At 40.0% G+C, this 17,526-nt stretch overlaps 1 protein-coding gene across 5 annotated transcripts in view; it reads left to right on the top strand.

Moving 5' to 3' along the window:
* Positions 1–17,085, top strand: part of IMMT (inner membrane mitochondrial protein) — a 43,953-nt gene extending 26,868 nt beyond the window's left edge. For all 5 annotated transcript variants that reach the window (XM_032352671.1, XM_032352668.1, XM_032352667.1 and 2 more), the window contains 9 exons: positions 1,824–1,960; positions 4,672–4,775; positions 6,007–6,142; positions 7,014–7,143; positions 9,643–9,657; positions 10,981–11,204; positions 13,704–13,835; positions 14,814–14,943; positions 16,140–17,085. In XM_032352671.1, coding sequence (XP_032208562.1) covers positions 1,824–1,960; positions 4,672–4,775; positions 6,007–6,142; positions 7,014–7,143; positions 9,643–9,657; positions 10,981–11,204; positions 13,704–13,835; positions 14,814–14,943; positions 16,140–16,753 — 1,622 coding nt within the window. In that variant the 3' untranslated portion in view covers positions 16,754–17,085. The remainder of the gene's footprint in view (positions 1–1,823; positions 1,961–4,671; positions 4,776–6,006; positions 6,143–7,013; positions 7,144–9,642; positions 9,658–10,980; positions 11,205–13,703; positions 13,836–14,813; positions 14,944–16,139) is intronic.
* Positions 17,086–17,526: the final 441 nt, after the last annotated feature.

The raw sequence follows: 17,526 nt of genomic DNA, 5'->3' as shown, positions 1-17,526 counted from the left end.
TTTTTTTTTTAAAGATTTTATTTATTTATTTGACAAATCACAAGTAGGCAGAGAGGCAGACAGAGAGTGAGAGAGGAGAAAGCAGGCTCCCCGCTAAGCAGAGAGCCCAATGTGGGGCTCAATTTCAGGACCCTGGGATCATGACCTGAGCCGAAGCCAGAGGCTTTAACCCACTGAGCCACCCAGGCACCCCTGTGTTTGTAATTCTTATTGAGAATCAAAACACCAGGGGCAACCTTGGTGGCTCGGTTGGTTAAGTGTCTGCCTTCCGTTCAGGTCATAATACTGAGTCCCACATCGGACTCCTGCTCTGCAGGGAGTCTGCTTCCCGCCCCACCCCTACCCCGTGCTTGTGTTCTCTCTGTCTTTCTCTCTCTCTTTCTCAAATATAAAATCTTAAAAAAAAAAAAACAAACCCAAAATCAACAAGTGGAACCACATCAAACTAAAAAAGCTTTTGTATAGCAAAAGAAACAACTAACGAAACAAAAAGGCACTGTGCGGAATAGGAGAGACCATTTGAAAACCTTAAGTCTGATAAGGGGTTAATACCCAAAATATATATGGAACTCCTACAGCTGAATAGCCAAAACAAAAGAAGAAAGAAAGAAAGGGAGGGAGAAAGAAGATTCCAGAGTACAGTGAATAGACCTGAAGAAGACTTTGAGCCTATGGGCCACTGTGAAGTGGTTTACTGTTAGCTGTGCTCTCATGTGTGGGGGCGGGGGGTCTCCCCCCAGGCTCTCCCTGCCCCCCTTAACTCATACACGTTCCCTCTCTGCCTCTTTTTTCCTTTGTACCCCTCTCTTCATACCCCGTGTGTCTTCAGGTGAACCTCAGTCTCACATTCATGGTGTGGTATTTTCTCATCACCTTTCTCTTTGATCTTTGTTGCATGGGTACCGCAGGTGGTTCCTAGGTTCCATTTGTTCATCTCTAGCTTATGCTGCTTTTGCTCAGAATCACCTTCTGTTTTTGTTTTACCTGCCAAATATATTTTCCCTTTTAAAATTATCTGATATGTGATAAATTAGTCTTCTCACTGGCTTGCTTTCTTCAGATGATCATTTTGCCATTTTAGTATTATATCTGGAGTCATCCCTTGCTTTATTTATTTATTTTTAATTAGGTTTCTTTTTGTTTCCTGAAGCAGCATGTAGAGATACGATTTTAGTAGGTTGTAGCCTCTTGCATCGTGGTATCTGTTTGTTTCTTGACTTCTTTTACAGAAAACACTGTCCTTTCCAAACCACTGTTTCTTTTTTGTTGCCTTATTTCCTTATCCTTTTCTTTCTCTTGTTTGTCTGTTATCTCCTTATATCTTGGTGATATAAGCTGCTGTGAGTATCCCTTCATGCTGAGGTGAAATGGGCATCTCTTTTTCCCTGTGGATCTATGGGACCATTCTTTAAACTGAACAATGCTGATGGTTATGCTAAATTTATAGCCTCTAGTAGCTGTAAGGGGCTAACAGTGCCTTAAACTTGTTCCTCCCATTGAGGTATATGCTAGCCTTCTTTAAGCAATTTTTTGTCTTGGAGAAAACAAAACAAACAAAAAAACCAAAATACTTTTTATTTTGAAAAAATTCAGTTGTATATAAAAGCAAAAATAGTGTAATGAACCCCCATATGTCTGACCACCAGATTTAGTAATTACTAACATTTTGCCATACTTGCAAATGAAATGATTCTCTAAATCTGTTTTTGTTTTTTACATTTTTGAGGATATGCAAAGGAAGACTCAGTAGGAGAAGCAGGGAAGTTTACAGTAAAGTTATTTAGCAGGGAGGGATTTGTTTTTTACTGTTCTTTGTATTTCAGCTGTAGCCAGGAGCTTAGAAGATGCTCTGAGCCAAACTGCTCACATCACTCAACAGGCCATTATCGCTCAGAATGCCGCGGTGCAGGCTGTCAATGCGCACTCCAATGTCTTGAAAGCAGCCATGGACAATTCGGAGGTGAGCCAAAGAATGGATAGCCATGTATTATTTAAGACTGATTTCTTCCTTTTAGTATGGGCTTTCTCCCACTAAGTGAAGACTATCAAGAGTAATTTTTTTTTTTTTTAAATAAACAAGACAGGAAAGATCTTTGCATGTTGTTTTTAATGAGTTTCATATAGTACTTTATCTCACAATAATGATACGGTACAATAATTAGTTCATATTTGCTCTCATATCTTAATAGTGCTTGAGTATTATTTTGTCGTTATTTTTTTTTTTTTTTTTTTTTTTTTTATCAGAGAGAGCGCGAGCGAGCACAGGCAGACAGAATGGCAGGCAGAGGCAGAGGGAGAAGCAGGCTCCCTGCCGAGCAAGGAGCCCGATGTGGGACTCGATCCCAGGACGCTGGGATCATGACCTGAGCCGAAGGCAGCTGCTTAACCAACTGAGCCACCCAGGCGTCCCATTGTCGTTGGTTTTTTTTTTTTTTTTGCTTTAAAAATTGCCGACCATTTTAAATTTCTTTAATTTTTTAGCCAATCATTTTTTAAAATAAACTTTTTACTTTAAGATACTTTAGTTTGACACACAGTTATAAGAAATAATACAAGGGACGCCCGGGTGGCTCAGTTGGTTAGGGATTTTCTCTTGATTTTGGCTCAGGTTATGATCTCAGGGTCATGAGATCTAGCATGGAGCCCCATATCCGTCTCTGGGCTGGGCATTGAGCCAGCCTGCTTAAGAGTCACCCTCTCCCTCTGCCTGCCCCCCACCCCCCACTTCACCCTGCCTCTCACACTCTCTTTCTCAAAAAACAACAAAAAAAGCAAAACGGAAATCCCACGTACCTCCAAATACCAGCTGTTTTATTTTTTATTATTTTTATTTGTTTGTTGGGTTTGGAGCCTGACACAGGACTTCAGTTCATGATGCTGAGATCAAGAGTTGGGTGCTTAACTGACAGAGCCACCCAGGTGCCCCCAAACCAGCTTTTTTTTTTTTAAGATTTTATTATTTATTTATTTGACACACAGAGAGCACAAGTAGGCAGAGAGGCAGGCAAAGGGAGAGGGGGAAGCAGGCTCCCTATTGAGCAGAGTCCAGTGTGGAGCTTAATCCCAGGACCTTGGGATCATGACCTGAGCCAAAGGCAGAGGCTTAACCCACTGAGCCACCCAGGTGCCCCCCAAACCAGCTATTTTAAATGCTTAGGTTGATTATTTAACTTACATTGAGCACATCAGAGAATAAATTAAAACAGTACTACTGGGACGTAATAAATTTTTTTAATAATTACATTCAGTTATTCAGTGTATAAAAATGTATTTAGATACCAAGTTGTTTGAAGAGTAAAAATAAATACATGAACTGTGAATCTCAGGGATCAATACCTTGTGCAATAAGTAAAGTTACTTTGCCACTATAACTGTGGGCTTTTTACAGAATTTAAACATGCTTCACGTTGCTTTAGTCCTATGCACATACATCACAGAAAAGTTAGAGCTCTGATGTAAACAACTAGAAATTAGAACCTTTAAAAAAAACTTTAAGAAAATTCTGGTTTATTTAATGTCCAAGAAAAAAATTTAGATTTCAGTCAAAGTTCAGTCAGGAAAGTGGAAACCACACAGAGAATATTTAATTTTTCGGTTATACAGGTATGGGAAGGGTGTAAGTTGTAGGATATCAGGAATTTGGGTTCAAACCAAAGTAGACTCGTATGTTTCAGAAGGACATTGATTAGAAGCTTTAAATATCAATGGTATTGCTTTGGTGAAAGGCTCCATAAGAAGGTATTTCCTCTTCCCAATGAATGCACAGCATGTAATGTGTGTACATTAGATAGTATGAAATCTGTTGAAATCAAGATTTTACAACTAAAGGACATCTTATGGTAATGGTTAACTAGATTAGGGGATATTAGCTGGTGTTACAAAATTATCAGAAACATGAATGAACACAAGTTTTGAAATGTTAAAAATGGATTCCAACTTCTTTAAAAAAAACTGCAGATGCACAAAGGCTCTTAAAATAGATACAGAATTACTTTCTCAAAGCCCTGTTTGGAAACAGTTTTGGAAACAGTTGGACTCCTTTTGATAGTAGGGAAACCTAGTGTCTATTCACAGAATGGCTATCCTTGGACCTCTGTAAGGATTTTCAAGGAAGACTTTTGTATATATATAAAATTAACATCTTATAAAATTCAGGGGTTGGGTTTGACAATAGTTGATTTTCACTTTACCAATTATAGAGGGTCATTTTTTAGGATAATGTTTTAAAGGAGTAAGGACTGTACAGATGTATAAACTTTCTGCTTACCCTTAAACTGATTTTGGTAGACAGACCTGCAGTTAAGAGAATTTTAAATAATGATGCTTCGTTGAAGAGTAAACAATTCATAAAGTTATTGTTCTTACAGATCTTTTCTGCTTCATATTCTCCTTTTGTGAATCTAATAAAAATATTATCTCTCCTTAGAAGATGCTTATATGCACTAGAACACAGTCTTTTACAGTTTTAGTGATTGGTTTTGATGGGGTTCATGGACTTCCTTGGTTCTAACCATGAACCTTATATTAAGAGACCCTACTCTGAAGAAATGCCATATATAAGTTTTTAACCTTTGAATTCGATGCCCTTGTTTCTAAATTTAGCCACGGTGGTGTATCCTGTGACTGTAATAGCGATTATTCATGTTTACATAAGTAAAATATTTTGTTTAGATTGCAGGTGAGAAGAAGTCGGCTCAGTGGCGCACAGTGGAGGGTGCATTGAAGGAACGCAGAAAGGCAGTCAATGAGGCTGCTGATGCCCTTCTCAAAGCCAAGTAATTACTCATGGACTTTAACAAGTAATTAGGGCCTCCTGGTGGCTTTCTTTGGGCTGGGTTTTCTTTGTATTGCCTGTTTACAAACACGAGGCAGAGAAACCCTTCCCTCCCTTCACCTCTCCTTGATCTGTATCGGAATCGGGAACAGAGAGGCTTAAAAAGAGAGGGAATAAAATATAATTAGGCCAAAGTAAATTTGGCAGAAACCTATATAAAGGATCTTGTATAAAAAGCAGTTTTCCTTTTAGGTGATATATCTCTATGGATTTACTGAGATTCTGCCATAATTTCAAGATTTTTCAGGGTTGGTTTAGGCAGTTGTATCAGAATTTTGAGAGTATGTCACAGTCTCTTTGTTTTAACTATCAAAGTAGTTAGTAAATAGTAGGTCTAGTTTTATGCCACCTAGACCTCGATTCCTGGAATTTGGCTAAAACTAGGATCAAGCAAGCCAAGTATAAAATCAGTCTCTGATGCTGGAAACCTACATTTGACTAAAGGGTCTCATTAGCCTCTCAACTTGGAATCACTCATTCAAAATTTTGTTGTGATTTTAGATAAAGTATTTATTATTCATAGAGAAAGAGAAGTCTTCTAATTCACGGCAGCATATCTTTTAGGAGTTTTAAGACGTATGCTCACATCACTAAACCTGGAGTCGGGGCTCTTGAGTTCTGTGTTTTGTGGTGGCTAGGTCGCAGTTCATCCAGTTTGTGAAACATTCTGAATCATGAGGGCTCCTTGAGACCCATGTGTATTTGCTCAGTGAGCTCCTTGGCTTCCTCCCTTGCTTCTGCCTTCTGTATTAAGCACTCTCTCAGCGGAAGGGCAGTTGGCATAATCCATGCAAAAGCTGCCGTTTATTCAGTGCGCTGGATGTGGCAGTTGCTGTGCCAGGTGCTTCTCATTGATTTCTTCTAATACCCATATAAGGGTGAACAACAAAGGAGAGGTGGATCTGGGAGTTGAATCCAGGTTTTCCTGGTTCTGAAGCCGGTGTATTCCATGTATACCATCCTCCCTGTCTGGTTCATGCTAGTAAATCTAGCTTCCGACCGAGCTATTTTCAGTTAGTTTGTATATATTGTGAAAAAATACTCGAGTAATTTTTTTCAAATTACATTTTTTCATAGCTTCTTAACAATTGTATGCTGTGTATATTCAAGCTCTTTGCTAAAGTTGATGAGGAATAATACTAAATCTTTTGTTTTGTTTTATTGGTTTCTAGAGAAGAGCTAGAGAAGATGAAAAGTGTAATTGAAAATGCAAAAAAAGAAGAGGTTCCTGGGGCCAAATCTCATATAACTGCCGCCGAGGGGAAACTTCACAACATGATAGTTGATCTGGATAATGTGGTCCAAAAGGTATGTTTCTTAGATATTTTATAGCATTAAAATATTAAAAAAAATTTTTTTGAGGGACCATGAAAGTGAGAGAGATCACAAAGGGAGTAGGAGAAGCAGACTTGCCGCTTAGCAGAGCCCAATGCGGGGCTCAATCCCAGGACCCTGAGATCATGACCTGAGGCCAAGGCAGAGGCCTTTTTTTTTTTATTAAGATTTTTAAATATAATCCTTTAGTCAAAGAATTTGAAGAATTCAGGAAAATAATAAGATTCCTTTCTTTTTCTGTTTACCCCTGGAAAGCATAGAAGTTGTTACTAATCTTGGACACAAAGTGGATTATCCATTATTAGCAATACTTCTTAAAATAGGTAATATTTTTGGTCCTGGTTATTAAATGAAAATTTTCATTTTGTAAGCAGTTCTTTGTTTGCACTTATATAGTCTATGTGGGTAGTTTCCTGTGACCAGAGAAAGAGGGACAGGGGCATAGTCGGATGGTAAAGGGCTTGGGACACCTGGGTGGCTCAGTGGGTTAATAAGCCTCTGCCTTTGGTTCAGGTCATGATCTCAGGGTCCTGGAATCGAGTCCCACATTGGGCTCTCTGCTCAGCAGGGCGCCTGCTTCCTCCTCTCTCTGCCTTTCTGCCTACTTGTGATCTCTCTCTCTGTCAAATAAATAAAATCTAAAAAAAAAAAAAAAAGATGGTAAAGGGCTTGTCTGCATTACAGGGCTTATGTTCCTTTTTCTGAGCTTTAGCTTTCTCTCTTTATATTATTTATATATTCTCAGCCAATATATAAATACGTGACTATAATGTCTCCTTTTTTTTTTTTGGATGATAATGATAATTTCTGTTCACTTTAACCCATACCCCTTGTATTTGTTCAGGTCAAAGCAGCTCAGTCTGAGGCTAAGGTCGTTTCTCAGTATCATGAGCTGGTGGTCCAAGCCCGGGAAGACTTTAAACGAGAACTGGACAGTATTACTCCAGAAGTCTTGCCAGGGTGGAAAGGCATGAGTAAGTACAACTGAAGTGTTGGTGCTTTTCCTGTTTTTGTGTTTTAAAAACTGTTCAGCTAAACTTGCTTCAACCCCATTCATCTAATCCAGACCCCTCTGTTATGCTTATCTCAATTTGTTGACAGTACAGTGAGCTTAACATCATGGGCATGACCTTTAAATTCAAAGACAGGTATTTTGGGGCGCCTGGGTGGCTCAGTGGGTTAAGCCGCTGCCTTCGGCTCAGGTCATGATCTCAGGGTCCTGGGATCGAGTCCCGCATCGGGCTCTCTGCTCAGCAGGGAGCCTGCTTCCCTCTCTCACTCTCTGCCTGCCTCTCCATCTACTTGTGATTTCTCTCTGCCAAATAAATAAATAAAATCTTTAAAAAAAAAAAAAAAAAAACAAAGACAGGTATTTTTCACCCAAAATGGCTCTAGAAGTCAACTGTGTAATCTGGTATTAGACATCCCCCCAAAAAAACAAAAACCAAAAAACAGGAATCTGTTCCAGTGTTGCAGGAAAAATTGGCAAGATGCCAATTTCCATTTTATTTGTCACAGCTATAATAGGTGGCAATGCTCCCATGGTTTAGTTCCAGCCAGTGTTTGATTCTAAAACTAATGGTTCTATTCAGATCTCCGCTACTTAGGAAAAAATAATTTAGAATCCAAGTAATTCAGAGTGACATTTTAACCTTAAATCTATTAGAATATTGTTTATGTATGTAAAATTATGCAAAGCCTTTGATACTTTAAAAATATTTGTAATGAATTGAGGCACGCCTCAGGACTGGTCTGATGACATCATGGTTGAAATCTCATTTGGTGAGAAGGAAGTCATCTGTATGACTGTCAACTTGCAGATAGCTCAGACTGCGGGGAACTTGAACCATGTTTTTTTTTTTTTTTTTTTTTTAAGATTTTTATTTATTTTTCAGAGACAGAGGGAGAGAGCGCGAGCGAGCACAGGCAGACAGAGAGGCAGGCAGAGGCAGAGGGAGAAGCAGGCTCCCCGCCGAGCAAGGAGCCCGATGTGGGACTCGATCCCAGGACCCTGGGATCATGACCTGAGCCGAAGGCAGCTGCTTAACCAACTGAGCCATCCAGGCGTCCCTGAACCATGTTTTATACAGTGTAACTGCAGAGGATTGTTATTTCTTCCTGAAGTGCTCTGAGAGTACTAATAGTCACATAAATTACCAGTCTCAACAAATTCAAAATACATTTGCTATTGTCTGTTAGAAGCTGAATGTAAGGTAGGAACTGAACTGGTGTTTTAGGCCTTTCTGAGCCTATGTCAGAATGTATGTACTAGCTGATCCAACTGGTCAGCTGCTCGGTGTGTGCTCGGTGTGTGCCTTAGAAGATACATGGGTGCTCAAGGAGACTCATAAAATATTCATAGCAGCCCTGTATTTGTAAGAGCAGAAAAATCAGAAACTGCTAAATGCGCCTTCCATGTGGCAGTATAAGTGAATGAACTAAAACTATGGCTCTCAAACATAAATGTTAAGAAAAAAAGTTGTGAAAGAATACAAAGAGTAGGGTACCACTTACGTGAAGGTTAAGAACATGCAAAACAGTGTGCCGTTTTAGGATGCATATGTATATAAAATCTAACAAGATGAATGGTAAACATATTTAGAGCTAGTGGTTAGCACTGTGTTGGGAGGAGGGAGGAGGAACCTTTAGGGGGAGCATCGGTAGATGTTGCCAGGATGGGAAAACGAAGTGCAGGTTGTAGATTGTCCTTGTTTCCAGGGGACAGTTCCTTTATTGCTGTAGATTAGTAGAAAATCTCTATCTGTGTCCTTTGTTGAGACTGACATCTCATTTTCTTCATCTTGCCAATTTTTCCTGCAACACTGGAACAGGTTCCTGTTTTTTGGTTTTTGTTTTTTTTTGGGGGGGTGTGGGATGTCTAACACCAGATTACACAGTTGACTTCTAGAGCCATTTTGGGTGAAAAATACCTGTCTTTGAATTTAAAGGTCATGCCCATGTTAAGCTCACGCCGAGAGGCAGGAGACTGGCTGTGGTTCCCTCTCCTGTCACTGTGTCATCAAGGTGGTGCCTGTGACAGAATACTGATTTCTTAAGTATTTGAAATGTCTGGAGAGGCCTGTACTGAGAACAGAGTCCAGACTGGGGCTTAGTGAAATATGCAGTGAACCAATGTAAATGGAGGGCTGGGGAGTAAATGAGAATTGATAGTTTTTGTGTAAAAACTAAGTTGATTGCTTCAGCAAAAATACAGATGAGCCCCTGGAAACCAAAGCTACTTTTAATATGAACGAGTCTCTTATTTTGTAAAATGCTAGAATTTACCTGGATTTATATTGCTCTATGTCCTTTTATGTTTTAGGAAATTAGTTGTTTTTCTTTTTAATATTTAAGTATGCGTTTTCTGTTACTGGTTTCTGGTTCCCTATTTCTTTTTGGATATTCCTATTTAATAATTAATAACTGGAATATGTAAGCTCTTTTTTTCAAGCTTTTCTTCTTTTCCTTTGTAGGTATTTCTGACCTAGGTGAGTAATTTTGTGTGTTTTAAACTTAGAGGCTATTTATTTGTGTCTTAAAATACTGAAGTCTTTTTGTCTATGGTTCTTTTATTAAAGCATTTGAATAATTTGTAACAGAACTATGTTGCATGTGATAAATCTGATTTCGATATTTTGGGCATCCATGTGCTCTCAGGAACAAAAATGTTTCACCAGGTGATTGGAAATCTGTAGATAGGTAGATTGATACCTATATGTATTTTAAAGCTTTAGTTATGTAAAATTCCAGTAACAAGTGGGAGAGCTCATAGATTCATCACCCATCTTTAGTAATTATCAACACATGGCTTTTGTCATTTATTTCCCAGCTTCTATGGAATCAGATCCCAAATATATATCCTTTTCAGTTACAAATAATTTCCATATTTTAAAATAAAAATAATCACTGTACCATTATCACACCTAAAACAGTAATTCCTTGATATCATCACATGTCTGTTTGTTGTTCAGTTAACCCCAATCATTTTATAGAATGAGTTTTTTTAGTTTTATTTGAATCAGTATCCAAAGGAGCTACACGTGTGAATTTGACCAGTAAGTTTCTTATCCCCACTTTATTTTTTGCTTCTCAGTTCTTATACTGTGGAATTGAGTCATTCATCATGTAGTATTTCCCACACTCTGAATTTTGCTATTAAAGCTGTAATTCTTAACCTACAGAAATGTGTCAGAATACTTTTGGAATGTGACATTTGAAAACAAAATACATGCATAAGTCTAAGTTAGAATCTTTGGGCATGTGTATTTTAAAAAGCTTGACAGGTGATTCTTATGGGCAGTTCTAGTTGCAGGTCATTGTCCTGAGTAACGCCATCTGTTTAACAAAAGGTATAAAAACTCTTACTAGTAAGAGAAAAGTCAGAGAATCTGAATTTGAGATTTAACAGAAAAGAATATTAGAATGCCTTTTATGACTAATCACAGTTATGCGTGAGCAAAAATATAGAAGTGTGTATATATAAACTGTTTTAGAGGCAAAATTAGGATAAATTATAAAGTCTATTTATATTTAGTTCAGATTGGAAGTCCTAATTTGGGTTCCTGGAAAAGAACTGATAATATACTTGAAGGCCTACCTAAATTACTTCGCTTGGGATTGAACATGTCTTAGTTGGACACAGGCAGTGAATTTCTGAGGGCAGTGGAGAATCTAAATCTGCTTCAAAGGGTTAGCTACCCTTTGCTTTCTTTACAGCTGTTAAAATTAAATTACTGTCACTTGAAGTGGGTATGTGGTAGATGTTTAGTTTTGGTGAAATCATTAACATTTTACTGTCCTTTTCTGTTTAGCTGACAAGCTGACTACCGAAGACCTGAACTCTCTGATTGCTCATGCACATCGCCGCATCGACCAGCTGAATAGAGAGCTGGCAGAACAGAAAGCCACGGAGAAGCAGCACATTGCACTAGCCTTGGAAAAACAAAAGCTAGAAGAAAAGCGCGCGTTTGACTCTGCAGTGGCAAAAGCATTAGAACATCACAGAAGTGAGATACAGGCTGAACAGGACAGAAAGGTAGAGGAAATGAGAAATTAAACGTGAATCCACTTGAATAGCTGCTTCTAGAGATAATATCAACAGTTACTGACTTTAAAATATTAGATATAAATCATGCTGACCCACCATTGAATTGGCCCTTGTTCTAGTCAGAACTTCTAGGGAAGGATTGTTGTAGCAGAGTTCCTTTATATTGAGCAGATGCTGAAGTGAAAGGAAGTAACAAGCCCTTGGTGTCCGGGATTTTCGACTTTATCTTTTCCAGGTGGAGCCGCTGTCTCCTAAAGCGGTGCTGAAAGACTCAATGTTGGATTGTCTTTTTTCTCTGCCAGTGTTTTGGTTAAGAATGGATGAGATCTCTCTCCTTTTAGTCTTGTGTCGGTGCACATCATGTATTAATAGGTGTCTCTGGGTTGATTTGGGCACCTGGGTACTTACCTCCATTCGTGAGCACTCCCTCCGCCATGAAGTTCCTTTTTCGCTAGCTGCCAGGACACCACCCTTTCCTGGCCTGTCTCCCACCTTGCCGGCCACTCCTTTGCCCCGTTCTTGGTTCCGCCTCCCAAATAGGAGCATGTACTGGCCGTGGTTCTGAAACCTTTTATCCATCTAAACTGTCTCCAGGTGCTCTTATCTAGACCTGGGACTGAGAAAGTTAAATCCTGTCTGTCACGGGGACATTTATGTTGCTAGTTCTGGCCTCTGCCTCACCTTCAGATTCCTCCTATCCAGCAGCTGACTTGATGTCTCTACCAGGCTTCTCAGTAGTTGTTTGAAACTCAAACTCAGTTGTTTCAAACTCAGTTTATTCAAAGCAAATTTCTTGACTTTCCCCAATCTGTCTCCTAGCCCCTCAGCTTGTTTCTTTCTAAATCTCCATCCCCAGTTGCTCAAGCCAGAAACATGCTTAGTTGTTCCTCTGTCAACTTTCACACCCGTCCATCGAAATATCCAGTTCTGCATCCAAAGTAAACCCCAACTTTGTCCCCCTTCTCTAAGTCCAGTCTATGTTATCATAACAGTTTCCCTTCCCATAACAGCCCCCCCCTTTTTAAAAAAATAGATTTATTTTTTGGCGGGGGGAGTACAGGCTTGGGGAGGGGAAGAGGGTGAGAGAGAATCCTCAAGCCGACTTTCTGCTAAGTGCAGAGCCCATGGCAGGGCTTGACTCCAGGACCCCTAAGATCATGATATGAGCCGAAACCAAGAGTCAGCCATTCAACTGACTGTGCCACTCAGGAGCCCCCAGGTTCTGTTTTCATACCCATCTTTCTGTGTCCAATTACATGGCAGTTGGTTCAGATCAGACACTAGGTTGCTGAAAACCTTGCACTGACAGCCCCCTGCTTTTAATAAAAAAATCCAAATTCTTAGCCCATACCAAAAAGGCCTCTTGATTTTATTCCTGTTTGCTGTGAACCAGACTTCCCTTACTTCCCTTATTGCCTGTATTTGCCAGGTGCCCTGGTATTTTTGTTTAGTCTTGTACCTTCACTACTTACTCTGCCCTAGACTGTTTGCTCTGCCTTATACTTTGTTACACTTCCTCTCTTTAAACCTTAGTTCTAAGCTTGGATGTTACCTTCTAGAACAGCAAGACTTTTCCTGTTCTTACAGTGTAGATTCTGTCTTCCTTTCCCTCATACTGCCTTATTTATTTTCTAAAAGTAAGTATCACAATCTGAGATGTCCAGTTTATCTACTTACTGTCTGATCCCTATCCTGTACATTATATGAGAACAAAAAGTTAGTGTGCCTCCAGCACCGCTGTATCCGAGCATATAGTAGGCACTGCCAAGCCCAGGATCGGCACTTTTATAAATATGTATGTACTGACTGAATGGGTTTATTCATTACTTCTATTCTGAGAAAAAGTAGGTTATGAATTCCAGGTAATTAGTATTAAATAACTTGTAATTAGCTAATGGCCAATTATTAGGTTGAGTTGTGATAGGCTTTTCATATTTTTGGTTAGATCTGGGCCGTGTTGTGAATCTAAATTCATAGTAAAGTAAGCAGTTTCAGAGTAGTTTTCTTTGTTTAGAAGAAATTGTGTAAAGTAACTGCCAAATATTTATTGATTTTCTTAATAGTTCTTTACAATAGGCATTATTTATTATTCATAGGTTACACAGATGGCTGTGGTGAAGCTGTGTTTGATCCCAAGTCTTTGTAGTTATTTCTTTCCATGAGTTGGAATTTGTTAATTGTCACAGGAGTGTGTCATTCAGGAAATGACAGTGTTGGCCTTGTGTAAGATGCAGCCTGGTGATATGGAAGAAACAGACACGGGGTCCAGAGAGACCCCATTTGAGGTCTGATTTTTGCCATAGCTGTGTGACCTTGTTTTCGAGTCACTTTCCAACATTCAGCTTTCTGATGGATGTCAGAGAGGTCAGGACCATGTCCACATGCGCGGCACGTTGGAGCAGCTCAGGATATTGAAGCTGCTGTCATCCTTTCTCTTTTCTTTCTCTTTTTCTGAAAGAAAATATGATAATTCCTGTGGTTTCACAGGTAGAGGAAGTCAGAGATGCCATGGAGAATGAAATGAGAACCCAGCTTCGCCGACAGGCTGCTGCCCACACTGATCACTTACGCGATGTCCTTAGGGTACAGGAGCAGGAATTGAAATATGAATTTGAACAGGTGAGGACCTGCGAGACAGCATCAGCTGCCCTTCAGCCTCCTTTTCCCCTTTACATGAACAGTCTGTCCTTTCCTTTTCATGTGCTCTGGATGTCATTGCCCCCATGGGTGTGGAAGAGTGAGGAAAGATTGCTAATGGCACCCAGCCTTGGCACACTGGGGCGTTCGTATATTTGTAGCACTGCTGTTTTTCACAGAAAGATGTATCTGTGTGTTACATGTGTTTTTATCTGTGTCCTAGTTACTTGGAGCCTTCAAATCTTTAGGGTGGGTTGGTTCAGGGGGTTTCAAGAATGCAGATGGTGCTTGACATGGGTAACTCCTGCTTCCTCTCTGCAAACTCCTACGGATTATGTGATAGTGCTCAGATTTTTATATCTGAGGAAACTTCCCAGAGAGGTTAGATTTGGAAATCACAGCAAGACAGGTATCTTTAATCATAACTTGTTTCTATTCAGCAAGCCATTTATAATATATTAACTTATTTTGTCTCACAAGAAGAGAATGAGGTTTTCCACGTAAGGAGATCTTCCAGAAAATTGAAATTTATGCCAATATGAAAAGGTATTTTACTTTAAATTTATTTAATGGGTATTTTTCTGAGAAAAGAATGAGTATATAAGCTCTTGAATCAGCAATATTGAATACAGTTTATTATGTTGGGATGGTAGTACGTTACTTTATTTTCTCAGGTGGCACTTTCTCCTTTTGTAATAGTTTGAGTTCTCCTCCTCCTGGTCTGCTTCCTCTAATACTAGGTTCTGTCAGTAAATTTGTAGAAAATTACATCTGCTATGAGTTTTAGGAAATTTTCGAAACCTTACACATGATGGAGGAGTTTTCCTGACAAATATTTGGAGATTTTAAAGGCACTCTTGCTTGTGGAGATGGCAGTTGCTGGAAGACGAGTGTCCTAATAAATGCCATGCACTGAAGTAGCACCACTCTTTTCCGGACACTGTTTATGTTTTATTTCAGGACCTGTCTGAGAAACTGGCAGAGCAAGAGTTACAGTTTCGTCGGCTCAGTCAAGAGCAAGTTGACAACTTTACTCTGGATATAAACACTGCCTATGCCAGACTGAGAGGAATCGAACAGGCTGTTCAGAGTGAGCTCATGGGCCTCTTACAATTTTATTCAGTCCAACTTCTTAGGATAATTTGTTGGTAGCAGGACAATGAGATACATCCATTAGCATTAGGGTATAACGATGCTGAAGTCGTGCTATTAAATTTTATTAATTTCTGTGAAAATTAGCCCAGATTTGATAAGTTTGGAACATAGAGAGTTTGTGAGAGAAAATTAAAGAGAATCTAAAAATTAAATCTAAATACTTGAAGTTTTACTCGGTGTATCATAGAATGGAGATCACCATTTACAAGGCAGGTTACCCAGCACACTTTGGTTATGTCTTGTGTGTCCTGAGAGGAGCAGAAGGCCAGTGTATCTCCATGCTCGCCCTCCAGCTCTGCTGATCTGTCTCCATTCCTGTTTTGGAGGTGGTGATTTGCTGATTCCACTGATCAAATGGACAGTAGTTATTCTGAGGCTTCCATGTGCCACATTGAAAGGGAAATGTCCTGATAGGATGTTGATAAAATGAGTTTTTTGGGGAGTGTTAGAGAGCCATCTTTGTCAGATAAGTATAAAAATAAACTACTCATGAAATTTCAAGATCTAGTAGTCCATTATGTTTACTTAAAGTCTTCCTTTGCAGGAAGTTTCTGATGGCATTAACATAAGTCTTAGCCTAGTTTAAGTATGTTTCTCAAACATTCTAAAATAAGTATCTGAATTAGATACCATATATTGTCCTAGATGTCACAGGAAAAGAGACTCAGTTGTGCTTGTACACATACATCCTTTCAGTTTTCTCCATGGTTTTACTAAAAACAAGGCCTTATTGGGGCACCTGGGTAGCTCAGTCAGTGGAGTGTCTGGCTCTTGATCTCTGCTCAGGTCATGATCTCAGTCATGAGATCGAGCCCTGCATCAGGCTCCACACTGGGCGTGGAGGCTGCTCACGATTCTGCCCCTCCCCTGCTCTCTCTCTTTAAAAAGAAGAAGAGTGCTCAAGTTACGCTTGCAGTGTTGCCTCATGAAGAGGCCAGCTTTCTAGGAAAGAAAACGCCAGAAATGGTGGTAGGTGAGGTTGGAAGAGGCTCTCTCTGGCCCCGTTGTTCACACATGTGGCTTTAGCCTGTTTGGAGTGCAGGGTGCATCAGATCTCTGGAGGTATTGAGGAGGACATGTAGTCAGATGGAGAGAAAAATGTTTTCCTTTGCCTTTTTTTTCCCTTGATAGGTCATGCAGTGGCTGAAGAGGAGGCCCGAAAAGCCCACCAGCTCTGGCTGTCGGTGGAGGCGCTCAAGTACAGCATGAAGACTGCGTCTGCAGACCTGCCCACCGTGCCGCTGGGTAGTGCGGTCGAGGCCATCAGAGTCAACTGTGGCGATAGTGAATTTGCCCAAGCTTTAACCGCAGCTATCCCTCCAGAGTCCCTGACCCGTGGGGTGTACAGTGAAGAGACCCTTAGAGCCCGTTTCTATGGTGTTCAAAAACTGGCCCGAAGGGTAGCAATGATTGATGAAACCAGAAATAGCTTATACCAGTACTTCCTCTCCTACCTGCAGTCCTTGCTCTTATTCCCGCCTCAGCAACTGAAGCCGCCCGCGGAGCTCAGCCCTGAGGACATAAACACTTTCAAATTACTGTCCTATGCCTCCTATTGCATTGAGCATGGTGATCTGGAGCTGGCAGCCAAGTTTGTCAATCAGCTGAAGGGGGAGTCCAGACGAGTGGCACAGGACTGGCTGAAGGAAGCCCGAATGACCCTAGAAACTAAACAGATAGTGGACATCCTGACAGCATACGCCAGCGCCGTAGGAATAGGAACCACTCAAGTACAGCAAGAGTAAGGTCTAGGAAGAGTTTTGTAAAGTCGTATTTTATGTAAAAGGGAATCAGCAGTGATACATGAAGGGTTTGCAACAGGGTCCCAGAATTGTCTAGAAAGGAGCAGGTTACAAGTACTGTTCTAAATGTTAACACCTGTTGCATTTATATTATTTCCACTTGCTATCATGTCAGTGAACTCCGGGAGTATTTTCTTTGCAACTTGTGTAACATTTTCTGTTTTTCAGGTTTTACTGATCAGGCTTGTGAGCCAGTCAAAATAATGTTTGTGATCCCTGTGACTACTGATTCTGCCCTTGGAGCAAACTGAATAAAACAAAAAGATGAAAACTGAGTAGCTTATCCCTTTTCAAAAAGTACCATTTCTAGTTCATCGTATGTGTAGAGAGTTTCCTTGACAAGTGGCAACAGCAGAAGTAGGATGTCCTGGGCACTGAGTTTCCCGGTCATGAAATGGGTTCCGAAAGTGCAAGGTCTGTTTTTGGCTTTGAGGGTTCTGGTAACTGACTCCTGCTGCTCAAACACAAGAGTGATGTACAAGGCACAATGTCAAAATATTTATAATGGGAGATAAAGCATTTCTAGTGATTAAAGGCACTAGAAATAGTATCTGAGACTTTTAAAGTTGCTACCACAGGTAAAATTTTTATTTTACATTGGGACCCTATATATACACACACCTGTGTACATCCATAAAAGTTTTTCCAAACCACTGCTAGCCCCTTTTTACTTGTGATGTACTGTTTTCTGGTCTGTTTCATTAAAAAAAAAAAAA

This window comes from Mustela erminea, chromosome 7, assembly GCF_009829155.1.
Source record: "Mustela erminea isolate mMusErm1 chromosome 7, mMusErm1.Pri, whole genome shotgun sequence".
Lineage (NCBI taxonomy): Eukaryota > Metazoa > Chordata > Mammalia > Carnivora > Mustelidae > Mustela > Mustela erminea.
The sequence above is the reverse complement of the archived record's forward strand: the minus strand, read 5'-3'. Positions and strand labels throughout refer to the sequence as shown.